The following is a 26,026-nucleotide window of genomic DNA, read 5'->3' on the forward strand; positions in this document are numbered from 1 at the left end:
CTTTAAAGCACATTATAATTCACTATGTGAGTTTGGGTCTTCACATAATAATAAATAATAATTTAAATAAATAAATAAATAAATAATTTAATTTGTGGGTCGCCTATCTGGCCAATGGCCACTCTAGGCGACGTACAATTTAACAATATATTACATCATAATAAAATACATCATAAAATACAATATAACAATAAAACAATAAAACAGTTCCAGTACAGAGTAGTAGGCTATTCGTCGTAAAAATTTAACCCTCCCCGTAAGTCCCAAAGGCCTGTCTGAAGAGCCAGGTCTTCAAAGCTTGGCGGAATACATTCAGGGAAGGGGCATGTCGAAGGTCATACGAGAGGGAGTTCCAGAGAGTGGGGGCCGCCACTGAAAATGCCCTCTCTCTTGTCCCCGCCAACCTAGCTGTTTTAGTTGGTGGGATTGAGAGAAGGTCCTGTGTGGCTGATCTTGTTGGGCGGCATGGTTGGTGTCGCTGGAGGCGCTCCATCAGATAAACTGGGCCGAGACCGTATAGGGATTTAAAGGTTAATACCAACACCTTGAATTGGGCCCAGAAAATAACTGGAAGCCAGTGTAGGTCGAACAACACTGGGGTGATGTGTTCCCAGCGGCAACAGTTTGTAAGTAGTCGAGCCGCAGCATTTTGTATAAGTTGTAATTTCCGGACCGTTTTCAAGGGTAACCCCACGTAGAGCGCATTACAGTAATCCAACCGAGAGGTGACCAGGGCATGTACCACCAGTGGGAGCTGATGAGCAGGAAGGTAGGGTTGCAGTCTCCGTATGAGGCGTAGTTGATACCAAACTGCCCAGCTCACTGCCGAAATCTGAGCCTCCATGGACAGCTTGGAATCAAGAACAACCCCAAGGCTGTGGACCTGGTCCTTCAGGGGCAATTTCACCCCGTCGAACACCAGGTCAACATCTCCCAGCCTTCCCTTGTCTCCCACGAGTAGCACCTCAGTCTTATCAGGATTCAACTTCAGCCTGTTCCTTCCCATCCATCCACTCACGGATTCCAGGCACTTGGACATGGTCTCCACAGCAGACTCTGGTGAAGATTTAAACAAGAGATAGAGCTGAGTGTCATCCGCATATTGGTGACACTGCAGCCCAAATCTCCTGATGATTGTCCCCAGCGGCTTCATATAGATATTAAATAGCATGGGGGAGAGGATAGAGCCCTGTGGCACACCACAATTGAGAGGCCAAGGGTCTGAAACCTCCTCCCCCAATGCTACCTGTTGATGCCTGTCGGAAAGAAAGGAATGGAACCACCGTAGTACAGTGCCTCCTATTCCCGATTCCTCCAGGCGATGTAAAAGGATACTGTGGTCGACAGTATCAAAAGCCGCTGAGAGATCGAGGAGGACAAGAAAGGTGAATTCTCCCCTATCTAATGCCCTCCTCATATCATCAACCAGAGCGACCAATGCTGTTTCAGTTCCATGTCCAGTCCTGAAACCCGATTGGTATGGATCCAAATAATCCGTTTCATCCAAGTGTGTCGACAACTGATTAGCCACCACTCGCTCAATGACCTTGCCCAGGAATGGTAGATTCGAAATTGGGTGAAAGTTATTCAAAACTTGGGGATCCAAGGAGGACTTCTTTAAGATGGGCTTTACAATTGCCTCCTTGAGTGCTAATGGCATTACACCCTCCTCCAAGGATGCATTGACCACCGCCTTAATCCCGTCGCCCAATTTCTCTTTGCAACTCACAAGGAGCCACGATGGGCAAGGATCAGTTAGACAGGTGGTAGGCTTCACAGTCGAGAGCATGTACAAATTTGCCTGCAATTTAAGATCAGCTTTGACGTCCTAACTTGTATACCTACCAGTGAGATCAATTAGAGTAATGGCCATGAAAAATAGGGTCTTGTCACTGGTAACGCCACATTTGTGGAATGCTATTCTTATTGATGTGTGAATGTCCCCATCAATACAAACCTTCAAATGTGCTCTAAAGACTCATCTGCTTCAAGATATTATGAAGCTGAAAGTTTAAACTAGTGTTGAAATAATTTTTAACCATTTTATTTGATTTAAATCTTATCGGGGATGCTCAGGGCCGGCCCCAGGCATGCCGGGTCCCTTGGGCACCACCCTGCCCCAGGCTCCGGCGCTCCCCTTCTGCGATTTGTAGCAGAATCGCTGCCACGGATCACAGAGCGGGAGCTTCAGCGCCTCTGCCATTCCCTCACTCAACCTACCTTTCTTGGCTGTGTTTTGTTGCTGCGTGCGTTGCACACACAGGGCTACCCTTATCCAAGATGGAGACTGAAGTTTCCCTAAAGGGCTGAAGCCTCTACCGCCATCTTAGCTGATGACAGGGATTCACACACATAGCACGCATGCGTGCCATCCACCAAGATGGCAGCAGAGGCTCCACCTGGCTGTCCTTTGGAGCCAGCCCTGTTCTCAGCCCTACCTGGAGATGATGGGGGTTGAACTTGGGACCTTCTTCATGCAAAGCAGATGCTCTGCCACTGAGCTACAGCCCTTCCCCATATTCTAAATTAACTGATGAATTTGAGTGAAATGTTTGTCTGGTGCTCTGCACCTGTTGGTTCCTTTCACACTGTTTCCATATGAGTGCTTTTGGGAAGTGACATGCCTGTGTGAGAAAAGAAACACAATCTTCAGCACAGCACACATTATAATTGAAGAATTTTCTATAAAGAAAATGCAGAATTGGTAATTATTCAAGCTGACAGAGCAGTGAAATCTAAATAGTAACATGGCGGAATGATGACATTATCAGCACAGCGTGTGATCATGGCTTGAAAATAGAAACATTCTATGAAAAATAAAAATTAGGCTGTGGAACCCAAGTTATTTACAAGAAAATAAGATATAAAGGTCACACCAGTCCTAGGTAGATGCCCCAGTTACAGGCCAAACATAGAAGAAGGATGTGGCCAAGGAAATGGGCTGGTGTAAGAGAGCCAATATACTGGATGTTGGTATAAATAACAAAAGCTTTCTCTAATTTACACTAGGGATTGTATGGTGTCTGGTCAATGAAACATGACCAAAAAACCCCACCCTAATTATTTCCTAAGAGTCCTTAGATATATTTAGCATTTGGGGATTGTTACTTTATTGTGCTCATGTTTAATACATAGTATATTTACAAACACCAAGGTTAAAGCTCCGAATGAAGTAAAGAACTGAGAACTTTTGCAACCATGAGTTGTGGGGTTGAACTGTAATGTGGGCAAAGGTGCAAGGGTCCTATGAACACATTGGCAGCTGAGCAATCCTCTACCCACTTATGTAAGCCCCATTTAACTCAATGGAACTTTGACATTTATTTATTTAACAGGATTTAGATGTCACTTAATCATCAAAACCTCTAAGTGCTTTACTTAAAATATAACTTACTTCTGAGTGTACTGTTAGTTGGGAATAAATCCCATTTGGGCTTGTTTCTGAATAATCGTTAATGCGCTTGAGCTGCAGCTGTAAAAAAAAAGGATAATAAAGAAAAAAACTATTTGAAAGCAAAATACATTTTTATTTGAGGGCAGACGTTAAAACATGATGTGGTAAGATTGTAGGTAGGACCTGTAAGTAAGGAGCCTCATGGAGAAAAAGCTGAAAGACTGGGGTTTAGGAAAGATATTGGATGTTGCAAAGAAATCTACAGAATGGCAACTGAACTGTGGTGAACTGAACTTTGGTGAACTGTGCATATTGTATCATTCTGAACTGGCAGCTGGAGTTTTAACTGATGAAGTTGAATGAAAGAGATTGGTTCCAGACTGAAGCTGTACGTCTTTCTAATACGGTACTGAAGACACTGTCAATATTACCAATAAGAACGGACTTAACGGACTTGAATAGAAAAACACATGAGCCATACAGCCAAGCCAGATTTGTATGCAAGAAGAGTTCTCCCAGCTTGATGCACACTTACAGGCTGCTTTCACACTGCAATTTTTTCCATTATTCTGATGATTTCTTACTGGTAATTTGCGCATTTTATTTGATCTTTCACACGACACACAAGCTAGCTCCAGAATTCTAGTGGAATGTAGTGGAAGTTTAGCTCTAATTTCTGTGATAAATGATACCAGAAATAATCCATTACGAAGGCTGGAAACTTGGAGGAGTTTTTTGCTAGCTGCAGCCGCTCATGTGACAGGCATCCCAGCATGCAGTGCATTCCTGCCCTTTAGTCGCGGGGGGGGCGGGTTTGCCTGATGAACGTTGTACCGGTATTCCGGCATCGGCGCAGATAGCAGCAGCACTTCCCACACACACCCCTGTCTTGATACAACAGAAACAATTTAAAAAGTCAGATCCTAAAGGGAGAGGGCTTGCATGGCAACGGGACAAGATCTTAGACCTCCGACACAGCAGGGAACAGTGTGCATGGGTGAGGGATGAAAACAAGCCATATGAAAGACAGTTGCGCAAAATGCTGGTATATTGGCTGAAAAAGCTGCTGTTCCTTAACGCAACAGATACTGCAGTGTGAAAGGAAATTTAGAAATTGGGACAGAACCCCTACCTTTTTAATCCGCTAAATTAACGCAATCAGCCCCATGTGTGAAAGCAGCCACAGTGGCAGAGTGGATCACAGCCTACAGGCTTTGGAACAGTCAAGAACACAGAAAGAGTTTTTAACAGTATTTATTTCCACACAATTGTTTTGATTCTTTCCCTCTGCTGCTGCTTGATTTCATGGTGCTTTTAAGTAACCAAATTATCTGAGAATTCTTTGTTGTGTCATTAGATGTATGCTGTAAATCACCATAGAAAATGGCTCTGTGATTACCACAGTATCTCTGATAAGAACCATATCTTATATGACAGCAAGAGATGATAAGGTTGCCATTTGTGTCCTGGCAAGATAGTTGGTACAGTTTTTGCTGGCACTGATGCAACAATTCATCTGTTAGGTTTCAGCTATCATAAACACATTAAAAACATGGCAGTACCAGCACCACCCTGTCTCCACCAGTAGATCAGACATCCAGAAAGTTCTGGATAGGCCATCAGAATTAAAAACTGTTGTATGCAGGCCACAAGAAATTGCTCTCTCCGAGGACTGGTTCTATGGTTGTCAGAGCCCATAGTGGGATCCAAGAGCCTGAGTCTTCTCTCTATTAAACCTTTAGTCCCCTGACTCTTTTCCCCACACACTAAGCTCCCTTTCTGATTCAGCTCATCCTAGAGCCTAGTAAACAAATGGCTCATTTTAAGTACAACAAAAGCAACATGGTAGAAGGCAATGAGTGCATCAAAAAGTTCCACCTGTGGGAATTAGCTCTAAGCTGGCTTCAGAGGAAAGTTGCTTAGGAAGTCTTTATAAAACCACTGACATGTGTCATGTACCTGACTCCCCTGGTATGAAATTTGTGCTCCTGGAGTCAGAGAGAGCGCTCCCTTGGGAAGGAGCCCTCTTGGAGAAAAGCACAAAGGAGAGAGAGAGAGAGAGAGAGAGAGAGAGACCTAATCTCCATAAGCACTTTTGAGCCAGTTTACTTTCAGTGATATAAGGGCCTGGGTTCTTTCTTCTGCCATATTCTACTTTTTCAGAGAACTGTCACAAAGATACACTAAAATAGACTAAGTCCAGTACAGGCATAAAAATACACAAGTCCTTGAAAACTGCCTCACACCCTAAACAAAAACATGGACAAAAGGAAAGGAGGGAGAAGGAACACTTTGTGCTTGCTGGATGAAACTAAAAGGACTCACAAAGGAACTACAGTAAGAGGAAGCAACCACATTCATTAGACCAAAGATAAGGACAAAAATAATCATAACAGAATGTCAAGAAGGAAGCACGAGAGAAAATGGATGACTTTATAATGTTGAATTTCAGGAACGTAGAGCAGAGGAGAAGCGAGAAGCCACAGTTCTGATGCTTAGAAAGATGTAGCTTTTATGTGCCCAAGTCATAAAAGGCAGGAAGTGGTGCCTGTCCCATCACCTCTTCTCTTGGAATGATTTGGGGTTGAATGCACTCGTGTCCATGTCTTCCAATGCTGCTGTGTAATGCAAGGTAATTATAAACAGTTATCCATGAAAAAAGCGGGTAAGAGAAAAATCAGTTCATTTGAAATGTGATGCTGGAGGAGAGCTTTGCGCATACCATGGACTGTGAAAAAGACAAATAATTGGGTGTCAGAACAAATTAAACCAGAACTATCACTAGAAGCTAAAATGATGACACTGAGGTTATCATACTTTGGACACATCATGAGAAAACATGATTTGCTAGAAAAGACAACAATGCTGGGAAGAACAGAAAGGAGTAGAAAAGGAGGAAGACCAAACAATGGATTGATTCCATAAAGGAAGTCACAGACCTGAACTGACAAGATCTGAACAGGGTGGTTCATGACAGATGCTATTGGAGGTCACTGACCATAAGTCATAATTGACTTGAAGGCACATAACAACAACAACATCCATGATCTAATTAAGCATGCAGCCATTGACTTACATGTGATACTGAGAGCTGGCTGGCTGGAGCATCTGAGACTTTGAGTAATTTGCATACCACCAGCCAAGAATCTGAGAACTGAATGAGGATCATTTGTAAAGTCACTTTGGCTTCTCAACTGAAGGCACTGAGGCTTCTGCTGCTGCCCAGATGGTTTCTTGGCCAAACTTTGCCCTGTTGTGATATAGCATTGAGGTTACTCAGGTCTCACAAGATGGAGAGATCGTAAAGACTTACTGCTCTAAAGAACTTTAGCATATACATATTGAGGCTATTTCTTTAAGACCAGATTTTGTTTATCTTTTTGACCTGCATCATGACAATTGATCTACTCAACTAGCACGTGGTCTGACATATGTGACATAAGACATCATGATTTTATATTTTACTGAGGCCTAAATTGAGTGCTCTAACAAATTGTGTAGGTAAGGTACTGTTTAAGAACCTGCTGGATCACACCAAAGGACCATTCAGCCAAGCATTCTGTTCCCACATTGTCCCAGCCAGCTCTGTAGCTGGGGGTGGGGCAAATGGGGGCACTGCACCCCCTGGAACTGTGTTTTGCCACCCCCAGGATTTTTTTGGGGGGGGGAATTGTCTTTTTAATATGTGACATGACAGACAATGCCAATCTATATTTTAAAAACTGACAGCCTCTTTTAAGAAAAGGAACAAATTACGAATAGGACCCTCTGACAAATTAAGTGAATAAGGCAGGGTGAGTGCACAACAAAAGCCTCATCTGGAAGAGCCCCCGAAAGGTCTGCTCATTCAAGATTTTCCCTGACTCAGGATGGATTTTTCATGACCACAATCATCTTACAATTACTTAAGTGTTCCTGAAAAAAACAGCCTTGAAGAGTTAAATATTAGAACTTTGTATTATGGGCTAGAGTTAGACTTCACCCATTAGACTTCCCTTTCCTTTGTTCTGCTTTTCAGTTTCTGTTTCAGTTATGTACTCTACCCAACCAGCAATAAAGCATGTTTGCCCACAGTAAGAAGTAAGAGTTTGTTTATTCTGCAGTTATTATGAGTAGAGCAGGACTGGGTGCTTATTGCTAAAGGGTGAAATAAAGATATAAGGTAAAGTGAACTGAAAAGAAAGTATCTACCACAAGTTACTCTTTACTCTTTTAAAGCACTCACATTATTTTTGTTTCCTCTAGGATGCACACCTTAATGTTTGAGAGTGTAGCTATGAGAGAACTCGAAAGGGTCCTCAGATGCAAAGATGTATCACTGCACACTAAAGTCAGGTTCATTCAGACCATGGTATTCCCAATCTCTATGTAGGGATGCGAAAGTTGGACAGTGAAAAAAATGGATAAGAGAAAAATCAACTCATTTGAAATGTGGTGTTGGAGGAGAGCTTTGCGGATACCATGGACTGTGAAAAAAGACAAATATTTTTTTTTCAATTAATTTTTATTCCAATTTTCAAAACCAAAACAATACAAAAAAAACACAACACAAATCAATAACTAGTACAATACAAAAAGAAATATATATATATATATATAAAAAAGAAAGAATATTGACTTCCGATTTGCCATAGTTCAGCTATAAATCTATAACATATAACAAACCTATCTCTTAATAGATTATAAAACCACCTTCCTCCAACGGTTATCTTAGTTGGTTTCAAATCTCATTAACATCGTATCATTTTAATCTTCCACAAAAAGTCAAAGAGAAGTTTCCAATCCTTGAGATATATGTCAATCAATTTTTTTTTCTAAATAAACATGCCAATTAATCCAACTCATCAAATCTACTAAGTCCAGTAATTTTAAATTGCTCTTCTGTCATTATCCATATTGGGTCCATCTTCCATCTTCCATCTTTACGCACCCAAAAATCTTGCTGTCATAGTCATACAATAAAAGTCTGATAGGAATTTCCTCCATCACAGATATTTTCTTGCCATCAAATCCAAACGTATCACTGAAGTATAGTTGCAAAGCCGCATCTCTGTTCCTCTTTTCCACATGATACACTAGTACATCTCTTGAAGGTTTTTCCATTGACACAAAACAGGGATTAATTCTGTTAACTTTCTCCATTTCAAGTTCCATCAAATCCTTCCAGTCCAAGAATTTTTTTGAACCGATAATATCTTTATCTCCAATCTCTTCAATTCCTTCAGGGACAGCGCTGAATTCCAAACTGTAATATTTGTCTCCAGGATCCATCACAGCCAGGAAATCCAAGTCTTTTTTCATGTCCATAATTAAGCCAATCTCCATAGTTTGAACCTTGCCTTTAATTTCTCTTTCATCCTTTTTTTGTTTTCCAGATCTATCTTTATTCTCCTTTCTCATAGAATCCTGAGTTTCTTTCAGCTCCTGTCTCATTTCGTGAAATTCAATTCTCCACGCTTGTCTATTATTTCTCAGTTCTTGTTTTATTGAGTTAATCCCATTCATTATTTTCTGAAACATGTCTAGAGATAAAGTCCCTTCTTGTACATCCATGATCTTCTTAATTGTCATTCTTAAAGCCAAAGGAACAAAACTCCTTCAATTTTCAATGTCCCAAACAAAGAGCAGCTTATTTCTTTAACCAGTTACAAAGGAGTTAATCTTTCCAACAAACTAACGTCACACGCTAGACAGCCCTTATCTCTTATCTGCCCGGAAGTGTAAGAACGGCTTTAGTTCACAGCGTCGAAATAGCTAATAGCAGAGAGAATGAGCAGATTCGTCAAAAAAAAAAGTAGATCAGGAAAAATAGTCCCAGCCATACATTAAAAAGATTTCTTATCTCTTCCAATCAGAAATCTCTCGTCCGTTGTAATCTTTAACATGCTATTTTCCATGTAAGCTTTTTGCAATAAAAAAAAAGATAAGCTATTTATATTTTCTTCCCCCTTAGTTCCGTGAATAAAAAAAGGAAAGTCTTACCTCACCTAGGTTATCTCAATTGCTGTTACTTTGACAAATCTCTTTAGCTGTATAGATAAGAAAATGATGAATGTAGACAGGAGGATGTTTGCCTGTTAATCCGTATAAAAAAAAACGGGTCACTTATCCAGCTGAGCTAGCATAAAAATCCTTGCTCTGTCTGAGCTGCTGGAAGACAGACAATTCTGACGAATTCCAGACTCCAACAATCAAAACAAAGCTATGTGGGAAATCTCACGTTTCTTCTTTAACCGGAAGAAATTATTCCCAGTCAGAAAAGAGCCTTCTGACTGAATTTAAACTGGATAAGTTTCATCCAAGACGGAGCTCGTCTCAGAGGCTGCACAGGCGTAGGGATCCTCCTGGGAAGTCCGAAAAAGACAAATAATTAGGTGTTAGAACAAATTAAACCAGAAGTATCACTAGAAGCTAAAATGATGAAACTGAGGTTATCATACTTTGAACACATAATGAGAAGACATGATTCGCTAGACAATAATGCTGGGAAAAACAGAAGGGAGTAGAAAAAGAGGAAGGCCAAACAAGAGATTGATTGATTCCATAAAGGAAGCCACAGACCTGAACTTACAAGATTTGAATAGGGTGGTTGGTAACAGTTGCTATTGGAGGTCACTGATTCATAGGGTTGCCATAAGTCATAACAGACTTGAAGGCACATAACAACAGCATATTCACAATCCTATTAGCTACTTTTCTTCTTTTTCTTGAATACTTCATGGCAAATAATGAAATCAAACCTACAATAGAAACACTGCTGTGCATACTACACCTAGCTGGCTGGCTACCTAGGCTTTAACTCAGACCTAATTGCTTATTTTCCCAATATATGCAGCTTAATATGAGGCTTTTTCAGGGTTTGGGGCAGAAAAATCAACCCAGCAACCAGTAAAAAAATTCAACTGTTTTCCACAATTAGTTTCCAATAGATTAGTCCATTATATAACAATGAGTTAAAAGGTTTTCTCTTGATTGTCCAAAAGGAATGAAAATCTAAAGGTCAGGAACAAGAGCAGAAGGAGGGATCCTCAAAGAGGAGTCAACAAACACACACACATTTCAAATATTGAAAAAGTGCTATGGGCACCAGTCATAATACGGTTGCCATGAGGTGCATGGCGTAACACAACAAGGCAGCTGGTCCTGGTTGTGGAGATCACACAGTATTGATCTCTCTGTCTCTCTCACACACACTGCTGTTGCTGTCCGAGGTTTCCCTAAGGGGTTGATGCCTCCGCCACCATCTTGGTTGATGGCAGGCTTGCACCTGCAGTGCAGTCAGCATTTATGTCAAAGGAGAAGTAGGTGGGGCATGCAGGCAGGTGTTGCAGGCCTGCACGATGATGGCGGGTGCCTGGGAGCTCCCTCTTGCGATCCGCAGCAGAATCAGGAGCCAATGCTGCTGTGGATTGAGGAAGGGAGCACTACCCACCCATCCTAAGGAGGGCCCCTTCAGGGGCCCATTTGGACCCTCGGCCAGAGCCTGACCTGGGCCACCCAAGGCAGAATGGTCAAAGCCGAGTGGTTGAAGCTCCTCATAGTCCCACACTATTGCTATGGAACTTTCGGTGTGGTTCTGAGGGACTCCAAGTTGCTTTGCATTTATTCCAAGGGAAATAAAATCACAATGGAGGTGCAAGAGTCCCGTCCTCCCTAAGCTACTTCTACTGGAATTTATTATTTAAAATTTTTTTAAACTCCTGGAGACAGGGGTGGGACTATAGGAATGATTGTGATTGGCTGTGTTGTCCAGACATGATTGGCCAGCACAGTACAGTACAGAAACAAGTTCAGAGTGTCTTCAAAAGTGAGGTAATGGATTGAATATGAACGTAACGAACAGAGGTGGGAGTGGGCTACAGGGAATGTCTAACTATATATTTTTGTAAACTGTCATGCATGGGGGCAGGGCATGGCAGCTGGATGGCAAGCACATGAAGCAAAGGAGGGAAGCAAAGATGGCAGGCATGCACAGGGGGCAGCAGCAACAATGTGGGAAACTGAGAAGTGGTTGAAGCATGGCAGCAGCAGCCTGGGCAGGCAGAACACTGGTAAGCTGCCTAAATGCGGGGGCAGCAAGTGCCTGGGGGGCCATTTGGGAGTCGCTTGGGGGGGTTGGGGAATTGTCTGTGTGTTTGGGAGTGCCTGTGTATTTGGGAGTCCCGGAGTGTGAGAGTTCACACGTGTTTGGGAGCCCCTGGCTGTGTGTGTTTAGGAGTCGAGGGGTTGGGAGTCCCTGTGTTGGGGGGGGGGGGTTGGTGTGCAAAGGACACAAGGGCAAAGCTCCTAGTATTGAATAGAACAGAGAAGGGACTGGGTTACAGCTTGCAGAGGATTGGAAGTTTAGGGTGCCTTACCTGCACTTAGTGAGGGACCTCCACTGCTAAGAGACTTATTATTGGAGGGACAAATACCCACCACATATTACGCAATGGTTTGATTTAGTTAATTTAATTAAAAACAAAACAACTGACAGCATTTTCACACAATCTTTTAATTTGGTCAAGCATCAGTGTAAAATGTGAAGTCTTATGACAACTCCTTGGTAACTGAGGCAAACATTCTAAATGGTCTGTTATGTCAGAAGTAGAGGGGAAATTCATGCAAGACAGTGGGAAGCATTTGTTTCTAAATTTCCAAGTGCTTTTGGAAAGTTCTGTCTTTCCTTCACTAACATTATTCTACATTTATTTCCCCAATGAAATACAAAAAAAATTCTTGTACATACACTGAAGCGACAATAAGTGAGATAATGATGTATCTCAAGTATCAAATGAGATGTCTTGTTAGTACCAGTGGCAGAAATTAACAAGGCCAACATAGTTTATATTTTTAAATAATATTCAAGTTCTCAATTATATCCATGCCTATATACATTGCATGAATTTGCTTCCCTTTCCAACAAAAAAAAATGTATGTTGTATCCCATAGCAGAATGTAAAATTAACTCATAGTATAAATGTAAAATGGCTGTACATATGCATTTTTTAAAGGCGGCAGTACTGACTATCTGAGTAGACTTAACTAATTCTAGCAGCTTCTAAAGGTAGGATTTGTTTTTATCTGAACTTAAGCACATTGATTTCTTCCTTTAAATTCTTTAGCAAAAACAGATTCTCAACAATAATCACACACCTGAGTGCTGACGGAAGGAAACTCTGTATGAAGATTTTCTTGGGTTCTCTTTATCTCCTGAGTTTGACCATGACTGGGTATTTTGCTAAAAAAAAGTGCCTTATAGCTTGTATGTGTAAACAGAGACAAATGCATCAATATAGTATTACATCCAAGTATCAGACAATAATTAAGTTTTAAGCAACAAGCCAGTTAAAAAAGGACAGAATTTGAAATTGATTCCCCTCCCCCGTGGCATTTGAGTGTGTTGAAGTGCAAATCGTGACAGTAGCAGCAGCCTTTTTCAAATCTAATTTAGACAGTGTTCTCCAGGAGTGCATACTGTGCTGTCCTTGCTCATGGGCCCAACTGAAATTCACAGCAAAAAGGCAGGACATCAATACTAAAATAAATACTAGTCTTTTTCGTATCTGTGAAGTAAAGTTATCTGTTGAAAGTGAAACCAATACCACTGGGTTCCACAACTGCCAGTATCAGAAAGCACAGCAAAACTCTACCTAAGCATGCAATGGCATGAGTGATTATTTTTCTCTGAATGTAAAACACCTTAAATTAGCCTTGCAAATAAGCCCACAAATATTGCTCACCTGCCAATGCTAGTTATCTGTAGTATGTCAATTAAGACTGTATAAGCATTTCCAGCTTATAAACTCTTCTGCCTGGTCATTAGAAGATTCTTACTTCTGACAGGTGACCAGATGGGTGAATATTTACAAAACTATCTTAAATGACAAGAAACATCTTATCTCAACAATGTCCACTTTAAAGAGATCACACACAGTGCCTAATTCTAAAAAGAGACACCAGAGTTTTAGCATGCGCGAAAGGCACTTTCTACCTGAAAATCCTTCCCCTTTCATCCCAGATGCTTGGGGGTTGGCTGCAGTTGTTCACCCAAAATGATAAGGAACTCTGCACTTGCTCTGGGGCATTGTGTTTCCGATTGGTGTTTCACATGGTCCATAGTTATGCTCTGGCATTCAGTGGTTGCTGAGCCCTTGCTCAAATTAAACCCTGATCCCATGCTATATGCACCAGCTTTTCAGTTAGTGTCAACTATCAATTTTTCTCCTACACGATCAGTGTGAATATATGTAAGCATTAAGCCTAGCCCAGTCTACATCATAAATGTGACTAATTTGAGAACTTGATCACATACTTCAACAACCAATAGAAAGGTGCTTTCTCAGTCTTAAATAACAGTAAAAACTAACTAGGTGGAAGCTGAAGTCATTGCCTCTTAAGCCCAGTATCCTGATCTAGGCTGCAATCCTAAAGCACACTTATCTAGGAAGAAATCCCACTGAATACAGTAAAATTTACTTCTGAGTAAACATGCATCGAGTTGCACTATTAATAAAAAGACAGAGTTATTTACTTGACATAGAGCATTATGGTACTATATAATCACCTCGGCTAGTCAATGTGAGAGACACTGAGCACTTAAGACACCCCACTGGATGACTAATACTTGTGTGGGGGAAAAGCTAAGAGAAACTATATATATCCAAAAGGAAACCACCCATATCTGATACGTGTAATGTATGGATGCTCATATTTTTTAGCCGCTACTTTCCTAACATGACCTTCTCTACCCTCTTGAACTTTTTGAGTTCAGCAGATAATTCCCAGTGTCGAAGGTAGAGCCACATTAGTCTTCCATTTCTACGTTTATTGGTGTTAAGCAAATTGCTGCAATAGGTATCATGCCTGAAAATATCTTTTAAGCCACTTTCCATTTCCAGGTCCATGGCAACTGGATCAGTTGCTGCTCTAACAAGCAAATTTTTCTCTATTTCTAGTCGCTGGTGTCTTGGTAGCACAAGGCTACAATAGATGTCCTGCCTTTCTGCAAGAGCATCTTCAAACTCTTTCAGCAAAGCAGTAGCTCGCTTCTGCCACTGCTCTTCCTTCTCTAGGCAATTCTGATACAGAGCACCGGCAGCCCCAGAGTGCTGCAGAATCTGTTTCTCTTGGTCTAATTTTGTACGTTCTTGTTCCAGAGTTCTTCTTTCTTCCACCAGTTTACGACTTTGAGAGACGAGGGCTTCACGATAACTCAGTGTCCTGTTCCGTTCCTTTTCCAATTCCAATTCCAAATGAGCAACTGTCCGACGGTTTGTTGTGATTATCTCATGATATTTAGATTCAAGCTCTCTCTGTACTAACGAGAGTTTTCTATGCAAATCTTTTTTCTCTCTTTCTATCTCTTTCTGAGACTCCCTGGACCAGATCCAACCTGCAATGCATGATTAATATCCAATGATTACTACTGAAATATTGTAGCAAAAAGGTCTAATAATACTTTCAAGAATAGCCCCACTGCTAAGAAATGCATATACTGTATGGTAAGTGAATTATGCCCAGATCTGACAAATCCCCCACTGCATTCCCAAGGGGAAGTAATGAGTTAAAGCTAGCACACACACACACACCCAACAGGGAAATGAGCCTGTGGGTGAGGCCAAAGTTTTGGCTCTTACTAGATTTAGAATATGTCACACATTAAAAATAACTTGACAGCAAGGGCACACTGTGCAAATGAGGGCAAGAGAGACTCATGACTACATTCTTATTTTTTTCTGAAACAGAGATGCAGACATATAAATACTGTGATGGGATTCAAAGAGCCACTCCAGGCACTCTTCTTCTTTTTTTAAGCAAGCCCTGAGATGCTTTTGAGAGTATACATCATGTTTGAAAGTCCCCTCAGTTTCAAAAGTGGTTTGTCATGTGACACAAAGAGCTGCTGCTGGCAAAATCAAACCAATCGCAAACACCCTGGTTGTGCAGAATTAGTCATGTCATTCTTTGGATTCCAGACATTACTTTAATACATCCCTCCTAAAGCCTTGCATAAAAATAATAATAGTGATTAGATTTTTTTATATACTGAGACAGCCTCAAAGGTGTAAATTCTACTTCTGGACAAGAGGAGGCATTATATTATATTACGAACTTGAAAGCCATATTCTTTAGGAGAAAATCATTTTCTTATAACACATACAAAAAACCCCAGGTTCCTGCATTTCCTACAAATAGCTGTTTTTTTAAAGTGTGTAACACATATTGCTTTTAATCAGTTTATGTTGGGCCTTGGTTGACTCTATCCCTTAAAAGTCAAGCCCACTGCAATTGCAAATTTTTACAAACTTGCAGCACCAAAGAGCTCAGCCCACTTTACACTAATTTCTGCCAGGTTAACTCATCTGACAAAATGCATGTTAAAAGGAGAAATTCTACTTTTATTTCAAATATAACTTACGGAAGGCAGCCAGCCCCAACATTGGAACCAACAAAGCATAATTCCATTTGCTTCCATGGCCTTCATCATCCCTTGCATTAGGCTGGATGTTCCAGTTAGGAGGGTCATTTAAATTATTCATTGACAAACCTTAAAATTAGAGAAAACACTTAGGTTATCTAGTATCTGATTGTAAAATACACTCTCAACTGACACTTCTATGCACTCACTTTGCTCTCCTTCCTTTCCCTTGGTCCTCTTACCTCTGTTGCCTCAGCTGAACCTTTTACTTGCCCTCCTCTTACTATTTCTTTCCTGCTCCCATCTGCCCTTGTTTTCCTTTCTTTTGCAGTTTCCCCCTCACATTTCCATATAGACATATTTCCTTACACATTCCTGTGGGAATAACGTTGGCAACAGCTATAGATAAGAGAGGAAGATTTCATTGCTAGCTTTTATCCTTGTGCTTTTACTCACTGGAGTTCTTAGGAGTAAAGGTCATTCAGAGGGCTTTCTCCCACGTGAGAAAATACAGGTTCCTCAAGAGTCCATTACCTTCACATCCATCTCATCTATGCAAGGGTATCTCTCTTGCCAGGCAGGAAGCCAGTTCACAAGAAGATGGCCAGCCGTGCAAATGTGGAACATTTTATATAGATGTTAAAGGCAGTCACTTTCCAAAATTCAATCACAGTACTATTTACAACAGGAATGGGGAAACTGTGGCTCTCCAGATGTTGCCACCATGGTCAGGGATGATGGGGGTTGTAGTTCAGCAACATCTGGAGAGCCACGGGTTCCCCTCCTCTGCTTTACAGGTGTTTAAGTACTTCTGAATATTCACAGCAATTGAACAAACATGAAAGTTAAGGACACAAGAGGAATAAATAAACCCTTACCCTTAATTCCTTTTTAGCAGTCAAACAAATTTGATCACTCAGAAAACAAAGGCCTCTTGATAAAAACCATCCTGGAACTAAAGCTAAATAATCTTCTAGTTCCTGTTTTGGAAAGAAAAACAGATGTACATTTTTGAATAGCAGTAAAATATTATTTTTATTTAGTTACACTACAATACTGTTTCAGCCAGCGTGGTCATTACAAAACTCCACATTCCTGTGACAGTATCAGTTAACCATTTCAGAAGGTTAAATCCAATCTACAAAGGAAGCTGCAAATCACTATCATATTAATTCATAGTTCACTTTATGCTACTGTCAAGTTATGAACACACAAGTGTGAACTAGTTCAGTGTTTAGAGAAATCAAGTGATGCACACACGTGTAGAACTAGGCCACATTTTTCTTGGTTTTTGGCTGCGAGATGTAAAACCAGGTGCACACAGTGCACTCTTGTAAACACTAAACTACTATTTGCAGGCTGCTAGCCTATGTTCTTTATGTTTTATAGCCACATGAGAAAAATACCTGAACTTTGAGAAGCCCTAAGACATATACATACATATACAGTACACCACCCTCCCTAATTTGTTTCCCTCGTCTACTTCGACCTCGAAAAAAAGGACCCTTGGTCTACTTCGCACTGAAATGGCACAAGTCCATGCCTGGGCTGTACTACAGGACCAAGTGCTCTTTCATACCAATATATGGCAGTGAGGGGGAACCAGCGACCCTCCAACGTTGGACCCCAACCAGCATGGCCAATCATCAAGGATGACGGGAGTTACAGCCCAGCAAGTTCTGGACGGCCAAAACTCTCCATCTCTGATATAGGCGTAGAGGTACATTTTCACTGGACGTAGAAAACGAGCATGTCAGGAAGAGGACTAGGCTACATCCTTCCCCTCAACGTAGCAGTTCTCTCGTTTGTTGGAATGTAAAAACGTTTAATCATGCGAATTCCTAACTGCAGCGCAGTCGGAAGTGGAAGAGGGCGGCCACAGGTTTGCCAGCACCAGGGAGCACGGGGCTCCCAGGGCCCACGACGGTGTACTCCAGTCGCGGCCACGAACTACGTTTTCTATCTGAAAAGCCGCCTCCTTAAGAGAGCCACTTTATAATGCGGGCATTGTTAAACACAAGCAGATTCGCGCTAACCATCCTCAGCTACCACAGAGAAAGGGCGCGGGAGAAGGAACCCACCAGAAGAGAACCGAAGAGAAGACGCTTCTATCACCCTCCGGATACTTGTGACCGCCGAGGCTTCATTGCGCCTGCGCAATACACCTTCGGCCTCGCCCCCCCCCCGTTTTTTTTTGGAATGAACCATCCGTGTGAGACGAGGGAAGATAATCTTCCTCGGGAACTTTTTCAAGCATAAAAGATCGCTAGACAGACAGTTCCTTTTTCTAGAAATGGGACTTCACCGTCGTTTTTGACGTTATATTGTTCCTCATTAGAAAAAGGCTTTCTATCTCTATTCCTTCAAGCCAGGAGGGTTTTAACCCAGTTTCTCTGGTTTGGTTTGTTTTGCCGTCACAATTGTCCCGTCAGGGTGCCCGTCCCGTTTACGCACGCGCAGTGGCTTAATCCCTGACCCTCTCCGGGCGGGTGCGAAATGGCGGTGACAGCGGTGGCTTCGTGGGGGCTGCGGCACTTGAAAGTGCTCCGCGCGGTAAGTGCGTGACGGGAGCGGGGAGAAATATACGTGAACCTCCCAGAGGCTCGCGCTGTGAAGCCTCCGCCGTTGCAGGAAGAATCCCGGTTCACCTTCATGGACTGGACTGGTAGGCAGGGAGAGGGTGGGGACGGTCAGTGTGCGATGATGATAATACGTAATATGTATACCGCGATATTTAAGGAGCTCACGGCGCTTCACATACAATACTTTTGTTGTCTTGTTTTAATTTAGTATAACATTTTGTTCCCTCCCCTTTTCCGAATATGTCAATGAGTCATACTTGCCCCCCCTTCTTAACAGCCCTGTGATGTTGCTTAGGCAAGGTCACCTATTAAGCCTCATGGATAGTGGGGATTTGGTTAGGGGGCTAGAGCGTCTCCCTAGTCCAGATCCAGTACTCCGTGCTTGACACCCCAGTGGTTGGCAATGTATATGTAAACCTTAAAACAGTTACCTAAAATTGATCAGTATTATATCATTAACACTGTGTGGCAGATGGGAGACAGGCTGACAGCAAGAACGGTTTGCAGCAAGCCCTTGGCAGAGGCAAGAGTTGGACAAAGGACTTGTAATGCAGAGCCTGTTGCCCTATACTACGTTGGCTCCATTCATCACCTGACCATGGCCTCCAGTTGATCTCCTTGCTCCTGATCAGTAGGATGTGGTGATCAAGATGCTTGGTTTTGTGTGTTGTTGCAAATTCACCACAAGTTGTAGTTATAAATTGTGGAAATCTCATCAGGTGAAAATATGTTTTCTTGTTCTGGTTGTGGCAGCCCTTTCTCAAGCAGGCTGCCATGCTTTTATAGGATACAGAGACCGGCAGACCGCCAGTGAACTCTTCGTAGAGATTTCCCTCTCCCTCCTCATCAATGTATCTCCGTGTTATCCCTGTTGAGTTCTTACCTGTCACACAGTTTTTGAAGGTGCAGCAACCGTTAAAAAAATGTGGAGGAGATTGTTCTTCTCCCAAAATGTATGTATCTGGGAGAAAAAAATGCCCCTAACATTTTTTTAAAGACTTGATAAATCATTTGGGAGTGGGGTTGCCTCTTTTTGGAATATTTGGAATTGCTGATGCAATGCAAAAGCTTCAATTGCCTCCCTAACAGCTTGGGGTTGCCTGCAGGGTAGACTTCTTCCTTGACCTTGTATGGCGGGGTAGGGAGCCTTTTCCAGCCTCAGGGCCTTATTCTCTTATGAGGAGTTGCATTGGACAGGGCCGGAGGCAAAAGTGTGCAGAACAATTAATGTAATTCTTACAGATGTTCACTAGGCTACATTCCACCCTGCACCTCTCCATCCTGGCATGCCAGAGGCATTGTTACAGTTCATGGTCACAATCCAGTCCGACAAAAGCACTCAAGCGTGTAGATCAGGGCCGGTGACAGGTATGGCTTGGAGAGAAGGAGTGTGACCTGGACAGAGTCCAGACGACTGGATATAGAGTTGCATTTGCCTCCTGGGCCTGAGGTTCCTCACCCCTGTAGTATGGGAACATTAGGCCAGACTGGTACTTCTGCTTGAGGCCTTGGTTCATTAACTACCACTTCACACAACACTCCTGCTGGGAGGAAGGGTGGGATATAAATTAAATAATAAATAAATAAAAACACCCTGGTTTGCACATAACACTAAACCATAATTAAAATTTTAAAATTGCAATTTAGCAAGAACCTGCACTGTGCTGCTCAAAAGTTGTTTAAAGCATAGTTTCAATTCAATTTAAATTATGTTTTTCAATGACATGCAAACTAGGTCAATGATAAACACTGTTCTTCTGGCATTTAAAGATTTTTAAAGGCTGAAAGGCTGAGACAATGTGTTAGTGAAGTGTTGCACTCCTTGGAGCAGAACATGTAGTGCAGTGCCAAGTGTGAGGGTGGTGAGAGAACCAGCATGTGCAGCTTGCCAGACTGTGGCCTTCCCAGAGGCAATTGTTATTTGCCCTAGGCACATTCCCTTGCAGCTTGAAAGAGGGAAAATAGTTAAAGAGATGAGAGGGAATGGTTGTGTGTTACAGTTGTGACCTCATATCCTTGACAGCAAACATAAATTTTAAATCTTCAAGTGTAATGTCAGACAAGGCATTTGCAACTTCTCCCCTTCATTCCTTCCCCAGTCCTATCATTTGCTCCTCGCTCCCTATCTGTTATGTAACACCCTTGGAATCCTGTTAATGCATAGGTTATATATAAGAATTGTTCCTATGGTGACAAACATAAACATTTGCAGAGATACTCTTCTATGTATTGGCCTGTTTTGCACAACACACTAAGCCAAACCCATATGAATCTATATATTCCAAACCTTGGCTTAGCAAGACCATGGGCAGGCTCCAGAGAGGAGTAAAATGGGTGTAAGATTCTATCTGAGAACATGCTTGCTTGTGTGATCTCCCTAAGCCAACATTTGGCTTAGTGTGTCATGAGAATCAGACCAGAACATTCAGATGTGGAGCCATAATCAAGTTCGGATTATTTTTTGTTCATACTGAATTCCCTTGAAAGGAATGTCATAGTGCATTAAATGTATGGCATATTGAGAACTCATTCTGCTGTCAAAGACCATGGGTTTTAATTTTTTTTTATTTTCTTACTATCAGGACGTGCATATTGTTGTTGTTATGTGCCTTCATGTCAGTTACGACTTATGGTGACCCTATGAATCAGCAACCTCCAGTAGCATCTGCCATGAACCACCCTGTTCAGATCTTGTAAGTTCAGGTCTGTGGCTTCCTTTATAGAATCAGTCCACCTCTTGTTTGGTCTTCCTCTTTTTCTACTCCCTTCTGTTTTTCCCAGCATTATTGTCTTTTCTAGTGAATCAGGTCTTCTCAGTATGTGTCCAAAGTATGTTAACCTCAGTTTCACCATTTTAGCTTCTAGTGGCAGTTCTGGTTTAATTTGTTCTGACACCTAATTATTTGTCTTTTTCACAGTCCATGGTATCACCACAAAGCGGTCCTCCAATACCACATTTCAAATGTGGATTTTTCTCTTATCTGCTTTTTTCACTGTCCAACTTTCACATCCATACATAGAGATTGGGAATACCATGGTCTGAATGATCCCGACTTTAGTTGTTCAGTGATACATCTTTGCAGCTGAGGACCTTTTCTAGTTCTCTCATAGCTACCCTCCCCAGTCCTAGCCTTCTTCTGATTTCTTGACTATTGTCTCCATTTTGGTTAATGACTGTGCCAAGGTATTGATAATCCTTGGCAAGTTCAATGTCTTCATTGTCAACTTTAAAGCTACATAAATCTTCTATTGTCATTACTTTAGTCTTTTTGACGTTTAGCTGTAGTCCTGCTTTTTTGCTTTCCTCTTTAACTTTCATCAGCATTCGTTTCAAATCATTACTGGTTTCTGCTAGTAGTATGGTATCATCTGCATATCTTAAATTATTGATATTTCTCCCTCCAGTTTTCACACCTCCTTCATCTTGGTCCAATCCCGCTTTCCTTATGATATGTTCTGCATATAGATTAAACAAATAGGGTGATAAAATGCACCCCTGTCTCACACCCTTTCCAATGGGGAACCGATCGGTTTCTTCATATTCTGTCCTTACAGTAGCCTCTTGTCCAGAGTATAGGTTGCACATCAGGACAATCAGATGCTGTGGCACTCCCATTTCTTTTAAATCATTCCATAGTTTTTCATGATCTACACAGTCAAAGGCTTTGCTGTAATCTATAAAGCACAGGGTGATTTTCTTCTGAAATTCCTTGGTCTATTCCATTATCCAGCATATGTTTGCGATATGATCTCTGTTGCCTCTTCCCTTTTAAATCCAGCTTGGACATCTGGCATTTCTCGGTCCATATATGGCAAGAGCCTTTGTTGTAGAATCTTGAGCATTACTTTACTTGCATGGGATATTAAGACTATAGTTCAATAATTAATGCATTCCCTGGGGTCCCCTTTCTTTGGAATTGGGATGTATATGGAACGCTTCCAGTCTGTGGGCCATTGTTTAGTTTTTCATATTTGTTGACAAATTTATGTCAAAATTTGGACAGATTCAGTCTCAGTAGCTTGTAGCAACTCTATTGGTATGCCATCTGATCCTGGTGATTTGTTTCTTCCAAGTATTTTAAGAGCAGCTTTCACCTCACATTCTAATATTTCTGGGTCTTCATCATACGGTTCCTCCATGAATGAATCTGTTATCCTGGCATCTCTTTTATAGACTTCTTCAGTGTATTGCTTCCATCTTCCTTTTCTATCATCTCAGTCAGTTAGTGTGTTCCCCTGTTGAATATTCAACATCCCTACTCTTGGTTAAAATTTCCCTTTCATTTGTCTAATCTTTTGGAGTAGGGCTCTTGTTCTTCCCTTTTTGTTGTCCTCTTCTATTTCTATACAGTAACTATTGTAGTAGTTCTCTTTGTCCCTACGTACTAGTTGCTGTATTGTTGCATTTAGGATTCTGACTGTGTTTCTGTCTCCTTTTGCTTTCCTTCTCTCTTTAACCATTTTAAGAGTTTCTTCAGTCATCCATTGAGGCCTTTCTTTCTTTTTAACTAGAGGTATTGTCTTTTTGCATTCTTCCTTGGTAATGTCTCTGACCGTTCCATAGTTCTTCTGGTTCTCTGTCAACTAAGTTTAAAGCCTCAAACCTGTTCCTTATTGGATCTTTATATGCTTCTGGGATGTTATTTAAATTGTATTTTGGCATTATGATTGCTTTGTTCTTCTTTAGCTTTACTCTGATTTTTTATATGACCAGTTCATGTTCTGTACCTGGTCTTGTTTTCCCAGAAAGTATGGAACTTCTCCATCTTCTGTTTCCAATTATATAATCAATTTGATTCCTATATTGACCATTTGGTGATGTTCACATGTACAGTCATCTTTTTGTTGCTCAAAAAATGTGTTTGCGAGAAACAAATTATTGGCTTCACAGAATTCAATAAGTCTCCTGCTTCATTTCTATCTCCTAAGCTCCATTTCCCCACAATTCCTAGTTCTTCTCTGTTCCCTAGTTTTGCATTCCAGTCCCCCATGATTATCAGTACATCTTGTTTTGATGTGTGATTAATTTCTTCCTGTACTTCTGAGCAAAATCTCTCCAATTCCTCTTCTTCTGCGTTTGACGTTGGAGCGTAGACTTGGATGATGGTTATGTTAATAGGTTTCCTGTTTAATCTCATTGATATCACTCGCTCAGACCTTGCTTTGTATCTCCTAATTGCTTTTGCTACATCACTTCTCACTATTAAAGCAACCCCATTTCTTCTTAGTTTCTCATTTCCTGCATAAAATAATTTGTAGTTGCCTGATTGAAAATGTCCCATTCCGGTCCATTTTAATTCACTCACGCCAAGTATTGTAATGTTGATACGCTCCATTTCTTGCTTGACAATTTCTAACTTTCCCTGGTTCATTCTTCTTATGATGTTGTTGTTGTTGTTGTTGTTTATACCCTGCCCTTTTTCCAAACTGGAACTCAAGGCGGCTTCCAGATAAAAATAAGTACATATCATTAAGAACCTATAAAAATATAAAACATATAAACATACAAAATCAGCATTAAAACAGGATTAAACTATTAAGATGTTAAAACCAATTACTCTTAAAATACTGCAGCCCAGTTTAGGAACATACAAGTAAAACAATAACATACAGCATTCTCTTCAGTCGCTACCCTTAAAACCTTCAGTTCCAAAGGCTTGCCGGAAGAAAAAAGTCTTTAGCTGTCGGCGGAAAGACTGCACAGAGGAGGCCATTCTTGCCTCCCTAGGGAGGGAGTTCCAGAGCCTAGGGGCAGCCACCGAAAAGTCCCTATCTCGTGTCCCCACCAGTCGCACTTGTGAAGGTGTTGGGATCGTGAGAAGGGTCTCTCCTGAAGATCTCAGGGCCCGGGCAGGTTCATATAGGGAGATACAGTTTGACATGTTCCATGTTCCTATTGTGTGCGCCGTACAACTCCGGACTGTCCTTTTGCATCTGTGCACATCAGCCTCTGGGCTTCCTTTTGGCTTTGACCCAGCTGCGTCATTAGTCACAGCGCTACTTGTACTTGTCCTTCCCCAGTAGCTTGGTGAATGCCTTCTAACCTGGAGGTCTCATCGCCCAGCACTATCTCGTGTTGCATTTTGGATACCCTGTTCATAGGGTTTTCGTGGTAAGAGGTATTCAGAGGTGGTTTACCATTGCCTTCCTCTGAGTTTGGATGCATCTTAGTCTGGTGTCTCAGCTTTGACCATTCCGCCTTGGGTGCCCCTGCTAGGAGCCTAGCCTCTTGGTCCAGACTCCTGACGGCATTGCTCTCAGCTTCTTCAACACTCTCAAACCCCCTCACCACGTTAAGGTGTGCATCCTAGAGGGGGCATATTATTAAAGGCCTGAAATGTATTTATGACCAAGTACAGATTGCAGTGCAGTGTAGGAAGATATGAAATAGCTTTAACAAGGAGAAAACATAGCAAGTCAGCTAACTGAGGAAGGGCTTTCAAATTGTTCTGGACTGCATAAAGTGGCACGCCTCTCAGGTCTATGTTCATCTTCTACCAGGTTTCCTGGTTCATCAGTCTGCCTCTGATTCAATGTGTCATGTATCTAGTTAAGAAAGATACCAAATTTCTAAAACTTTCACATTTCCAATGTTAGCTATGGATCTATCTTTGGACACTTAGAAAACACTGGCAGTGAACATGGCCTGAGATGAATAATGAGAATAAGTGGGGGTTCTGCTTGGAGGCCTTCACATAAAGATGGCAATCTTAATTGTGATTGGAACATGATTTAAAGATAGTGGCTGGCCTGGCACAGCCCTTGCACAAGTGAAGATTGTGTTGCCTGCCATGGCGAACAAGGCATGCACATGAAGTTACAGCGTGCAGCTTGAATGTTTGTTAATTTATTTATATGAAGATTTGTATCCTGCTCTTTTAGTGCTTATGCACCACTCAGGGTAGCTAGCAACAATTAAAACCAATTATAAAATACATTAATATCCCTAAAATACAATATAATAAATGGGGATAACACAGCGGATAGAAGGGATCCAATAAAAAATTATCCAATAAAATAAAATCCTGCCTAAACATATCTTTGCTAAATGGCAAAACACCATGAGAGAGGGGGCCAACCAGGTCTTGTGGGGCAAAGAAGGCCACAATTTAGATGCAGCCACTGAGATGGCCCTCTCTCTTGTCCTTATCAGCTGAGCCTCCACCATAGTCGGAACAAGGAGAAGGGCCTCTCCATCAGATCTTGGGAGAAGGCAGGCTGGTTTCAGAGGTGACAGTCCCTAATGTTTTGTTACTCAGGGTGTACTCTGTAGATTTTGAAGGTATATTGGTTGGCGACAAACCTCTACAGTTTGAGGCAAGGAAAAAATTCAGCAGCACATTCAAGTTCAGTTTTGAATCCTTGCACTCATCAGTTTCTTTGTTTGCTTGATTGTTGTAACTCTAGCCAGGCGTTCACTGCACTTGCATATTAACAATCATGTGAGGAGGAGTGCTGCCAAGCCCCACAAGCATCTTTCTTCTGTGTTCAGCTTTCTCTTAGTTTGAGGGCAAAGGGCTGCACCAGGGAGCCTCCACTGCTAATGGAGGTTCCTTGAAGATTAAAATCTCTGCTTATGCAGGATTATAAACTGCATGGGGAGTGCCCATGAGGACAGGGAATTCTCTGCTTCAGACTCATGCCTTCGCA

At 41.6% G+C, this 26,026-nt stretch overlaps 2 protein-coding genes across 5 annotated transcripts in view; one reads left to right on the plus strand and one right to left on the minus strand.

Annotated features, from left to right (window-relative positions):
• Positions 1-7,943: 7,943 nt before the first annotated feature.
• CCDC127 (coiled-coil domain containing 127) lies at positions 7,944-18,434 on the minus strand. 3 transcript variants are annotated; one of them, XR_009758574.1, is made up of 5 exons: positions 17,876-18,434; positions 16,673-16,774; positions 15,795-15,923; positions 12,530-14,768; positions 7,944-9,738 (listed from the first exon to the last, which is right to left on the minus strand). XR_009758574.1 is itself a non-coding variant. In XM_061592154.1 (4 exons), the coding sequence occupies exons 3-4, from the start codon at positions 15,913-15,915 to the stop codon at positions 14,098-14,100; spliced, it is 792 nt and encodes a 263-aa protein (XP_061448138.1). In that variant the 5' UTR covers positions 15,916-15,923; positions 16,673-16,774; positions 17,876-18,434; the 3' UTR covers positions 11,873-14,097. The 3 variants fall into 3 exon arrangements, 2 of the variants coding, with proteins under 2 accessions (XP_061448138.1, XP_061448139.1); XM_061592154.1 differs by lacking the exon at positions 7,944-9,738 and having other exon boundaries at positions 11,873-14,768; XM_061592155.1 differs by lacking the exons at positions 7,944-9,738; positions 17,876-18,434 and adding an exon at positions 17,374-17,770 and having other exon boundaries at positions 11,873-14,768.
• Positions 17,995-26,026, plus strand: part of SDHA (succinate dehydrogenase complex flavoprotein subunit A) — a 37,860-nt gene continuing 29,828 nt past the window's right edge. For both annotated transcript variants that reach the window (XM_061592152.1, XM_061592153.1), the window contains exon 1: positions 17,995-18,347. In XM_061592152.1, coding sequence (XP_061448136.1) covers positions 18,291-18,347 — 57 coding nt within the window. In that variant the 5' untranslated portion in view covers positions 17,995-18,290. The remainder of the gene's footprint in view (positions 18,348-26,026) is intronic.

The sequence above is a fragment of the Rhineura floridana genome, chromosome 11 (assembly GCF_030035675.1).
Source record: "Rhineura floridana isolate rRhiFlo1 chromosome 11, rRhiFlo1.hap2, whole genome shotgun sequence".
Lineage (NCBI taxonomy): Eukaryota > Metazoa > Chordata > Lepidosauria > Squamata > Rhineuridae > Rhineura > Rhineura floridana.